Source organism: Mytilinidion resinicola, assembly GCF_010093595.1.
Source record: "Mytilinidion resinicola strain CBS 304.34 unplaced genomic scaffold BDZ99scaffold_12, whole genome shotgun sequence".
NCBI classification, from domain to species: domain Eukaryota; kingdom Fungi; phylum Ascomycota; class Dothideomycetes; order Mytilinidiales; family Mytilinidiaceae; genus Mytilinidion; species Mytilinidion resinicola.
In genome coordinates, this window is record NW_022985448.1 from 209462 (window position 1) to 220576 (window position 11115).

At 44.7% G+C, this 11115-nt stretch overlaps 3 protein-coding genes across 3 annotated transcripts; 1 reads left to right on the plus strand and 2 right to left on the minus strand.

Annotated features, from left to right (window-relative positions):
• Positions 1 to 1046: 1046 nt before the first annotated feature.
• On the minus strand, positions 1047 to 2343 carry BDZ99DRAFT_534120 (uncharacterized protein; the record flags this gene model as incomplete). The annotated part of the gene is made up of 1 exon (XM_033726532.1): positions 1047 to 2343. One exon carries the CDS (start codon positions 2341 to 2343, stop codon positions 1231 to 1233), a length of 1113 nt encoding a protein of 370 aa, XP_033575151.1. The 3' UTR covers positions 1047 to 1230.
• Positions 2344 to 3500: 1157 nt separating this feature from the next.
• BDZ99DRAFT_391046 (alpha/beta-hydrolase) lies at positions 3501 to 4755 on the minus strand (the record flags this gene model as incomplete). Its single annotated transcript, XM_033715706.1, has 2 exons — positions 3501 to 4194; positions 4250 to 4755. 2 exons carry the CDS (start codon positions 4753 to 4755, stop codon positions 3501 to 3503), a joined length of 1200 nt encoding a protein of 399 aa, XP_033575152.1.
• Positions 4756 to 4973: 218 nt separating this feature from the next.
• BDZ99DRAFT_572084 (tri-functional histidine biosynthesis protein) lies at positions 4974 to 7997 on the plus strand (the record flags this gene model as incomplete). Its single annotated transcript, XM_033728166.1, has 3 exons — positions 4974 to 5820; positions 5872 to 7461; positions 7532 to 7997. The coding sequence occupies 3 exons, from the start codon at positions 4974 to 4976 to the stop codon at positions 7720 to 7722; spliced, it is 2628 nt and encodes an 875-aa protein (XP_033575153.1). The 3' UTR covers positions 7723 to 7997.
• Positions 7998 to 11115: the final 3118 nt, after the last annotated feature.

The window sequence follows — 11115 nt, forward strand, 5'->3', positions numbered from 1 at the left end:
AAATAGATAAATAGATAAATAGATAAATAGATAAATAGATAAATAGATAAATAGATAAATAGATAAATAGATAAATAGATAAATAGATAAATAGACAAATAGACAAATAGACAAATAGATAAATAGATAGGTAGATAGGTAGAATATTAGAACAAGAATAAGCAATATATTTCTTTGTTCTATTATCTATCTATTTATGTATTTATCTATATATATAAATAGATAGATTCTATATATATATCTTAGGGGCCACTAACTACACCCCCCCTTTTAACTCCACGCACACCTCCCTTCTCTTGGCGTTTCACCACCTTCTGATTGGCTTGGAGAGGCCGGAGCTTCCTCCGGGAATTCACCCTTACGTCTCTCTACACGTAATGCTATATGTCAAAGGTATAGAGTCGATGCAGAGAGAGATAGGACAGAGTTGTATAGATAGATAGATAGAATTATATTGCTTGAGTTCTTCTTTACATCGACGGCAGCGGAGTTGCATATATATACATACGTATAGCATTGTGAAACGTCCTCTAACGCTTCTGTAACGTTATCTCACTTTTCCTGTTCAAAACGTTTACTGTATCACGTTCAAACGTGCATAGTTTTAGTTTTTTTGAGAGCTTTATGCATAGGGATATAACGCTTATGCTATTATAATCCTTACACTATATACGAGGCCGTGCGTGATGCTATACACGAGGCCGTACGTGAGCTTGTACGTGAGGCTATACGTGAGCTTGTATGTGAGGCTATACGTGAGCTCGTACGTAAGCTTGTACGTGAGCTCGTATATAAGGCTATATAAATTGGTATAATATGATTGTTTGTGTTGTACATAGCCGCATTTAGAGAAAGCATTCGGAATTAGTAAGCGAGTTAAGCGAGCGAATCGGAGGCTACGGAGCAGTGCTCTAGGCCAATCAGAAGGTGGTGAAGCGCCAAGAGGAAGGGGGTGTGCGTGGAGTTAAAAGAGGGTATGTAGTTAGTGGCCCCCTTAGTATAACGTCACTTAAATCCATTTAGAACTTTTTAATGTACACTTTTCACATTTGCTATTTAGCTTCCACATGCTATTTTGACTTACAGTGTCCAACTCTCTACATCCCGTCTAAAAAAGAAATTTGCCCTAGAATACTTGGAAGCTTAGGAACATGCCCAGCGGGCAAAGCAGTCCGTTCAAATCGCCACCTCGAGTTGAAAGCTACGTCCATCCGCATAGATCCAGGAACATCACCTCCTTGGGGAAGTTTGAATGTCAGCTGGGAAGCAAGCCCATGCTCTCTGTGCCCGCGTAGCTGTCCTTCCATCACTCATGTGAACAAAGTAGAGTCGCTTTGGTACCTTCCGTTCACTCCAAAACAAGGAGACTTGGAAGTCCTTCTGTCCTGCTATCCCTAGCTTGATGTCTTCCGCTATCTCATTCGCTAGGTCTGAGAGAGTAAAGCTCAGAGATTCTTGTGACGATTGAAGAGATTTCGGCGAGAAATATGCTACGGCGCGGATGCCGATTCGATCGAGGGCCGGCCAAGCAATCTCTGGTGGTGCTAGCGGGTCTTCAACTAGGACGAAACAATCCCGGTAGCATGAGTAGACTTCTTTGACCTTGTTGGAAAAAATAGCCACGTCTATATCAAGACTTCCCGCTCCAGTCACTATGTCTGTTCTTGCGGGAGCTTCGGGGATGTTGTTTGAATCCGTGCCATATCTTTCGTTGACAAAATTGAGCCAGTCGAACTCCGCAAATGATGGAGCAACTCTCTCAGAACCTCCAACTATTGGAGCTCCTGTTCTCCGGGTGGCTTTTTGGACAGCGAGACTCTGAAAGCTTTCAGTGATGTCAAGCTGAGAGCATAGCAACAAAGCAGAACCCGATTTATTTGCTTGCAAGAGCTCAGTACACCACTCCAAGACGAAGCCAGGTCGGACATGGTCGCGCAACATGGTCTCCAAACTGAATTCTTCGCCTCCAAGGGACGGACGGTTGAGAAACATACAATCTCCCACTCGCAATCCCCGTGGACCCAGACGGAAGGCTTCCGAATAGACTTTGATAGGGTTGCCCATGACAGAGGTTTCCGCAATACATAGAGAGCTGAAAATCTCATCTAACACAAGGAAGTCGGACTGATTGCTGGGCTTCGACGAGTTTGAAAGGCTTGACTGTTTTTTCCAGCGCCGAATTGCATCCTTTATCTCTTTACTCTTTGCAAACTCGAGGCTAAGGAAATCGACATCAGAGGCGGACAGATCAAAAACTGGCCAGCAGTTCTCAGAGCTTGTTGATGAAGGCCAAGTGCGTGTAGTAGAAGAACAAACGGCCGACACATCCGTCGTATCAGACATGTTGATACTAGAGTCGCTGCCGCTCATGCCACTAGACGTAGAGTCTGTACGCGTTCGACCTATCTCTGGTAATGGCGAGTCTAATGACTGAGGATTCCCAAACGACCGGGGTGTGAAGGTATACGAGGCACGTGAAGGTTGATAAATTCAAGTGAATTGATTATATAAGCATATATAGGGGCAGCGGACGTTTATATACCTTGTGCGTTCTTTACTAGAACGTAGTCTTTGTTATAATAAAGAGTTAACGTCTCTTTATTAGGATAAAGCCTCTTTGTATAATAAAGAGCTTTTAATAGAACAAGGAGTTCTTTGTTAGAACAAAAGAACAAAGGAAATATATAGAATCTTTCTATTTACGTACATAGACAAAAACATAAATAGATAGACAATAGAACAAAGAAATATATCGCTTATTCTTGTTCCAATACGGGGAACGGAAGCAACTTGAAACTCTTTGTCAGGCATTGAATAGAATTAGTGTAGAACGATCGTCCTGTGTTTTCATGACGCAAGGCTTGATGGACTGTGGAGATTGAACGGGGAGTATGATGACGGTGACGAAGACGACGAGTGAAGGGTTTCATTCCGTAGTAGAGTTAAGTTCAATACTTATATGTTCCATAATCGACGCATTGTGTACCGACAATGTCTCGTTTGAGTAGGGTAGGTTACCCCAAAGCATGTTCGGAAACAAAGAAGCCAGGGAGAACAGGAACAAAGCCATGGTCTAGAAGCGAGACGATTCTGAAGCAGCTCGAGAGCAACAACGCGTGCTCCTTTCTCCCGCCATCGGTAGGTGCCCTCGCGACCTAACATGTTGCTCGGCAGGATGGACTTCTATCTTGATCAAGTTTCAAAATATGTGTTGAGACGTTCAAGCAGTGGTAGACAAGTTGCACAGATACAGTACTAAGAAATAAGTTTGGGCACTGGCTGGGGTGCCCCGATAGGTGTTTGAACCTCCAAATACGATGTAGAGGTCAACACAGTTGAAATTAGACTACCCTATGACTGATTAAAGACATGCTGGCTGGGGCACTCCTCACAGTGGTGTTTTAGAGAACAAGAGTGAAGCCGGAGCAGTGGTATATCCGTGTGCTCAAACATATGACCTAATACTGTAATGGCGATGTAGTGCAAGTACTAGTTAATCTTCATCGATCGTCTGCATGATCAGATGATATTTGGGTCTTGAGAAACTTGACAACTGCTTCCTTGCCTTCGGATTTCAAGGTTGCTTCAGTGTGAAGAGCACCCTGAATATCATGCCGTGTAAGTTTGAAATTTAGTTGCTGACACAGACGTTGGAGATCGTCTGCCTGGTCAGAAGGGACAATCTCGTCTCGAGCAGCCGTAATCAGCAATATTGGAATAGATCCACCAACAGAAATGGTAGCCATGGTTCGCAGTGCCTCTTCATTGTCCCACCAGTTCCATAGGAAAGGTGAGAGGTAGCGGTATGGCAGCCACTTCTGAGGGTACAGACTCGTTAGCATACGTTTGATGCTAACAAAGGGTGTCTCCAATATGATGCCGCTAAGCTGAAGGTTCCTTGACTCATTAGCATGAAGCAAACGAGAAGCAGCTCCAGCTGCAACTGACGCCCCAATGCTCTGACCCCAGAGGACCAATTTCGGGCGACTTCCTGTGAGATGATTCTTGAAATGGGTTTGCGCCCAGGCTATGGCCGCGTCAGCATCCATCTCAATCCCTCTTTGGGACGCTCTGCCCTGAGAAGTCCAGAAGCCCCTATATGACACAGCGACAAGCGTGTACGCATTGCCTGAGTTGAGAGAGCTTAGCACTTTGGAGAGAGTCGGCAATCGAGGCGGGATGGAAGACGCATTCCTGTGTGCCGTAAGCGGACTGACTTCTTTGGTTTGATTTCCTGCATTTGACCCACCCTTGGAAGTAGAGTACTACGACATGGCTGGTGCTCTGTCTAGGAGAAGCACTAGTAGTTTCGTCGCGCAGCCGGCCTATACATAGGGAAATCCGAGTCCCGTCCAGCGAGGTGATCCGTTGTTCCTCCCAATGGACCGAACCACACATGCGGGCATAGTCTGCGATCTTTTCCCGTCGGGAATAGGGTGGTGCGGACGGCATATAGATGATTTTGTTCTGAAACAGGATCATCATGCAGCATTTGTAGAACCACAACGTCAAAGCAAGGCCGACAAAGACCACCGGAGGCGTGATGACTGGTACTATGGCAATACTGGAGAAGTGCCGTTTGTATGCCTCAATTGCAGGAATGCATGGCCATACGACGCGTCGGCGTAAACGGTGATAGCTAAGAGGCAGCAAGCTAGAGGGCTCGAGGTATCTCGGTCCACATTCTCGAACGCTATGTGAGATTCGGCGCAGACGTACACACGAGAGAATAGAAGTGGAAGCTTTGGAGAGCATACTCAAGGCGCCGACGCTGGCTCTGCATTGTTCAAATTCTGGTGTTGAAGCGTGACGCGGAGAAAGAAAACGCGACGCCAAATATTCTAAATGATGACTCTCCGAAAGCGGCGTGCCCCACCACCGAACTCTCTATCACCAGTTTTTTCTTTCTCTGCGTCCTCTCCTCGAATTTAACCCTCCGTACGACAATTCCTGCATAGCAGGCTCACGACAGCATGGCGTCTGCATTTCTTACCTCGATCGATCTTGCGAGCTACGCCAATCCCTCCGGCGGCCCCGACCTCAACGCACTCGGTCTCGTCGGCCACGTCTTCACCAAAGTCGACCCAGCTGCCATTGATGATGCCTTTTTCTACCTGCAGCGCACGATTGGCTACATCTCGACGTACTTCGATGTTACGTCGCTGGCCTCAATCGACGAGATTGTGTCGCTCCTTGACTCTGGCGCTGCGAAAGTCTTCGTGACGCGCCCGCAATTGGATCACCTTGTTTCTGCCAATATTTCCCAGGAGAGGCTAGTGCTTGCTATGCCAGGAAACACAAGAGACGAAGTCATAAACGCCATTTCTGGGACCGCGGTGGATGTCTACTCCCACCAGGTGTACGACCTCGAGCTGGTTGAGGCATGGCTCAAGGAATACGGCACAGACCGACCTGAAGTCTACGTCTCGTTCCTCGAGCCCAGCACTGACAGCGCACAGCGCGTATCTTGCCTTTCTGCTATCCCGATCCTTCCCGTAGATCTTCTCACTGTGGACCCCAAGTCTCAACCACAACTGATCAGCGTTGCCAAACTGTTGCTCGCAAATGCTACGAGCGACAGACCCGATGGACTCTTCACAACCATTGTTGCAGATGAGCGAGGTGTGGCATTAGGCCTTGTATACAGCAATGAGGAAAGCGTCTCGGAGAGTCTAAGGACTGGGCGTGGTGTATACCAAAGTCGGAAGCGAGGCCTGTGGTACAAAGGTGAAAGCAGTGGTGACATTCAGGAGCTGGTAAGCATCAGCCTGGATTGCGATCACGACTGTTTGCGATTCATCGTAAAGCAAAAGGGCAGAGGTATGGCCTAAAACCTTGCATGTCGTCAAACAGAAAGATAACCACCTACAGGGTTTTGCCATTTGGCTACTGCGACATGTTTTGGACAGTATCGCGGTGTTTCCCGTCTACAACAGACCCTCCAGGAGCGCAAGGAGTCCACACCGGAAGGCTCGTACACAGCTCGGCTGTTCAATGATTCAAAACTGTTGAATGCCAAAATAATAGAGGAAGCAAATGAGTTGTGCGAGGCTAACACGAAATCTGAGACAGCTTTCGAAGCCGCAGACCTAATATACTTTGCCTTGACGAAGTGCGTAGCTGCTGGCGTAACCCTCGAAGATGTTGAAAGAAATCTTGACGCAAAGAGCGTCAAGGTAAAGAGAAGAAGAGGGGATGCCAAACCACAATACACAGCCCAGGCAGTGGGAGCTGGTGGTCAAAGCAACGGCAATACGACAGAGGAGGTCATCAAGGAAGCAGCCTCTGTTTCGAAGAGTCAAGCGGATCCAGCCGGGCTTCAAGGAGGCAGAATCCAGATGAAGCGATATATCACGTCTGAGGAGTCACCTCAGACAATCGAGGCTGTACTACAGCGGCCTTCACAAAGATCTGGCGAGCAGGTCATGGGAATCGTTCGCCCAATCATCGACGCAGTCAAGTCTCGAGGGGATGCTGCGTTACTGGAGTACACCAAAAAGTTCGACAAGGCAACTTCGCTCAGCTCACCAGTGCTATCCGCTCCGTTTCATCCGTCGCTGATGCAGCTGCCCCCTGAGACAATACAAGCTATCGACATTTCGTTCGAGAATATCCGAAAGTTTCACGCCGCCCAAAAGGAAGACAGACCACTTTCTGTTGAAACTATGCCTGGGGTCGTCTGCTCTCGGTTTGCCCGTGCAATTGAGCGAGTGGGACTCTACGTGCCCGGTGGCACTGCAGTTCTGCCATCATCAGCGATGATGTTGGGAGTGCCTGCCATGGTGGCAGGCTGTAAGAAAATTGTGATTGCATCGCCACCGAGACCCGATGGATCTATCACACCTGAGATTGTTTACATTGCCCACAAGGTTGGAGCTGAAAGCATTCTATTAGCTGGAGGTGCTCAAGCGGTTGCGGCACTCGCTTATGGAACGGAGAGTGTGTCTAAAGTTGACAAAATATTGGGGCCAGGCAACCAGTTCGTCACCGCCGCAAAGATGTTTGTATCGAACGATACTAGCGCCGGGGTGAGTATAGACATGCCTGCTGGTCCCAGTGAGGTACTGGTCATTGCGGACGCTTCAGCGAATCCTGCTTTTGTTGCGTCGGATCTTCTCAGTCAAGCAGAGCACGGCGTTGATTCTCAGGTCATACTGATTGCGGTAGACCTTACCCAATCTCAACTTACAGCAATTGAAGACGAATTGCACGCACAGGCCAATGCTCTCCCGCGAGTGGATATTGTCAGAGGAGCGATCGAACACTCAGTGACACTCGTCGCAAAAGATATCGTCGAAGCGATGAGGCTTAGCAACCTCTATGCCCCCGAGCATCTGATCTTACAGGTGCAGAACGCTGAGGGTGTTGTTGCCTTGGTTGAGAACGCTGGTAGTGTGTTCATTGGAGAGTGGACACCAGAGAGCGTGGGCGATTACTCTGCAGGCGTCAACCATTCGCTACGTAAGTGAGACGTCCAAGTTCAATGCACTGGCACCATCAATTTTGTGCCTATGCTAATCTGAAGCTGCAGCGACCTATGGCTATGCCAAACAATACTCAGGAGTAAATCTTGGCTCATATATCAAGCATATCACTAGTTCCCAGTTAACACTAGAGGGACTGCGCAACGTCGGAGGTGCAGTAATGCAGCTGGCGAAGGTTGAAGAACTAGAGGCACATCGTAGGGCTGTTGGTATTCGACTAGGAGAGTTGTATTACTAGATAAGGTTGCAGACCCACCTTAAATGCAAGATTTACCCCTGTATAACTAGGCATAGTACGCTGATAGTGAGAATTCTACGCTATAAGCCATTAATCTAGAGTTGTTCAGGCGTTCGTCATGTTGGTTGCAAAAGCGAGCCGGAAACAATCTAAAATTGGCTTTTAGATAGTTAGAAGAGACTTGAACACAATTTTATAACGTACTCCACAAGCGAGCGGTCCAGCCCAATCAATATACACCAAAAAATAAATATTTCATAGCAAAATATCTCAACAACTGCTAGATAACAAGAATTTATAAAAATTTAAATATAGGGCACGAGTACCTGTACACCCCCCTATAGTATCCGCACACCCCCTTTTTAGTACATGCACACCCCCCCCCCCCCTCCCGTCTGATCTTCTGATTGGCTAGAACGGCTCGGAGCTTCGTCCGGAGCTCTATTCTTACGTGCATCCGTGCCGTACGTGAGGCCGTACGTGAGGCTGCTGCAGCCTCTCCATTTTATCATGCATTCTTTCCGTTTCCTGCATACTATATACAGCCGTACGTAGGCTATACGTATAGCTATACGTAGGCTGCGCAGCCTCTCCATTTTAGTAGCTTTGTATACGTAGCCTGCAGTGCACCGCCGCTGGAGAGGTCATCGCGAATGATCTTCTTCACCTCCTCCGTGCGCTCAAGGCGGCGTAGGACTACGATAGCTGACGCTTTGAGCACAGGTTCGTGGCCGCAATGAGATGCCTCCACCGTCTGCCATATCTAGGTGCCCTCTGGCTGTCGGGTGAGAGTTCCGTGCATAGTACAACCGTTCTTCTTGGTTGCTGTATCACGTACACGATTCTGAGGTTCATAGTAGCCTGCGAAAGTACACTGATACCATATCTTTCGGGTCCGCTTGTACTTGTCGGGTTTGCTACGGTACTTCACCAGGCCGTAGCCCTGCGCTGAGGCGTGCGCTTGTATAGCAGTATGTGCTTCCTCTGCCGTAGCGTAGTAGTCTAGCCGTGGCGGCTGGAGGGCCATGGTGAGAGGTGGAGGGAGTGTATTGTAGAGGATGAGGATGAGGATGTGATTGTTTGTGGCCACGCCGCATTTGGAGAGAGCATTTGGTATTGGTGAGCGGGTTAAGCGAGCGAATCGGAGGCTCCGGAGCAACCCTCCGAGCCAATCAGACGATTAGACGGGTTGGGGGGGTGTGCAGGTACCAAAAAGGGGGTGTGTGGATATTATAGGGGGGTGTACAGGTACTCGTGCCCTAAATATAAGCTATTTAATATATAATCTATAATATATTAGGATTTAAAGCTATTTATTTAGTAATTACTAAAATATTAGAAAGTAGGGGCTAAAACTAAGTAAAACTAAGTACTAAAGCTTTATAACTACTAAATAAATAGCTTTAAAATCTTAATATAGTATATATTAATATAAATATAATATATTATTCTTATAACGTATTCTATAAGCAAGCCGTCCACCTAAGCAAGCCGTTTACTTTATTATAAAAACCTGCCTTAAACGTTAATTGCTCTATAACGCTAATAGATATTAACTATATATAACTTATAGCCTAATCTGCAGCAACCTCTGCATCGTTTTTATATATACGAATATTATACCCTAACTCGCCGCAGCGCCTACAGCGCCGCACGATTCTATTAAAGCCTGCTCTACCTTACTACTTTTTACTTTAAGCGTCCTTTTTAAGCCGTTAAGCAGCTATTTAAGAGCCTGCTTTTATTATTAGAGTTCCTTTCCTTTAAATACGCTTTTTTTTACGCGCCTTGCGCTTTATAGCGGCTTTATTTACCTTTTAAAGGCTAGTAATAGTATTACGCAGCAGCGCAGCTTAATATATTATACTTTTAGCACCTCTAGAAAGGCTATTAAGCGAGTTAAAAATAGCTATAGGTAAGCTATTTTAATATATTTAAATGCGCTTATAAATTAAAGCTAATTAAGAGCCTAGCTTAAAAGTATTACTTAGTATTTTTAATTCCTATAAAGCTTCTACAGCGGCAGGCAGAAGTAATAGTATATAGAGCCTAATATTAAGCTTTAATAGTACTACTTCTAAATTAAGTAGTATAAGGCCTATACCTTAAAAGCCTATATAAATATTGCTTTTTATAATTAAACTATAGAAAACTACTTTAAATACTAGTAGGAACTTTAGCTTAGTAATATAGTTAATATAGTAGTATACTAAGTTCTTAATTTAGCGCCTATACGCCTTTTTTATTAGCGCAAAGCAGCTAATATTAAGCGGCTATAGCAGGTGCAATAAATACGCTAGTATATAGAAAGTAATAATATTATTCTCCTTATAAATCTATTAGAATTTAAGTAAGATATAGCTTTTATAGCTATTAATAATTAGTAGCCGGTGTATACCTATTATATAATCTTTTATATACGTATTAAAATAGTATAGCTAGGTAATACTAAGCTTATTTATTATCTAGCTATTATTACTTACTACTATAACCTAATTTAGTAGTATATTATTACCTTTATACTATATAAAAAAGTGGTATATACCTATAAAGATAATAAATAGTAGAATAGCCTATTTATAGGTATTAATACCTTAGATTATTATTATCTATTCGCGATTGCCTAGCTATATAGATTTTAGATAATTATAGCGCTTAAAGCCTGTTATAACTACACCTGTTAAAATAACACCTATTTAAAAGCTGGCTTTATTAAAGTTATATATATTTTTATTTAGAATGCTATACTTTGCTTTTATATTGCGTATAAGCTTAAACTAATTACTAATAGCTTTTAGATCCTTATATAGAGCTTTTTAATAGTTATACTTTTAATTAAATTATGTTTTAAGCTTAGGTGTTTGCTTAACAAAGTTCTCTGGCCAGTTCTTACCAACTTGGCCGGCGGCGCGCTTAGCAAGCAATTTATTGGCCATCTCTCGTACAGCATACAAGCTAGGCGGAAATCCTCGCAAATCCAGGTCGAGTATATGTTGAGTGATAACTGATTCCTCTAGCTTTGAAAGCTTCTTCGAATTAGGCTCAGAATCGCGTCGTGGGGTTGTTCCAGCGCGTCGATCTCGAAGTGTGCTTCTGGGGACGTCATATGTTGTAATAGCGCGCCGTTCGCTTGTAAATTGCTGCCGATTGATTGCTGCGATAGCCATGCATATTCGACCTTCATTTTGTATTGATTGCACGTTGTGTTGTCGACGCATAGTGGTTGGAAGTTGACGCGTCGTGTTTTCGTGATGAAGTGGACGGCTCGCTTGGGTGGACGGCTCGCTTGTGGAATACGTTATTATTATTATTATTATTATTATTATTATTATTATTATTATTATTATTATTATTATTATTATTATTATTATTATTATTATTATTATTATTATT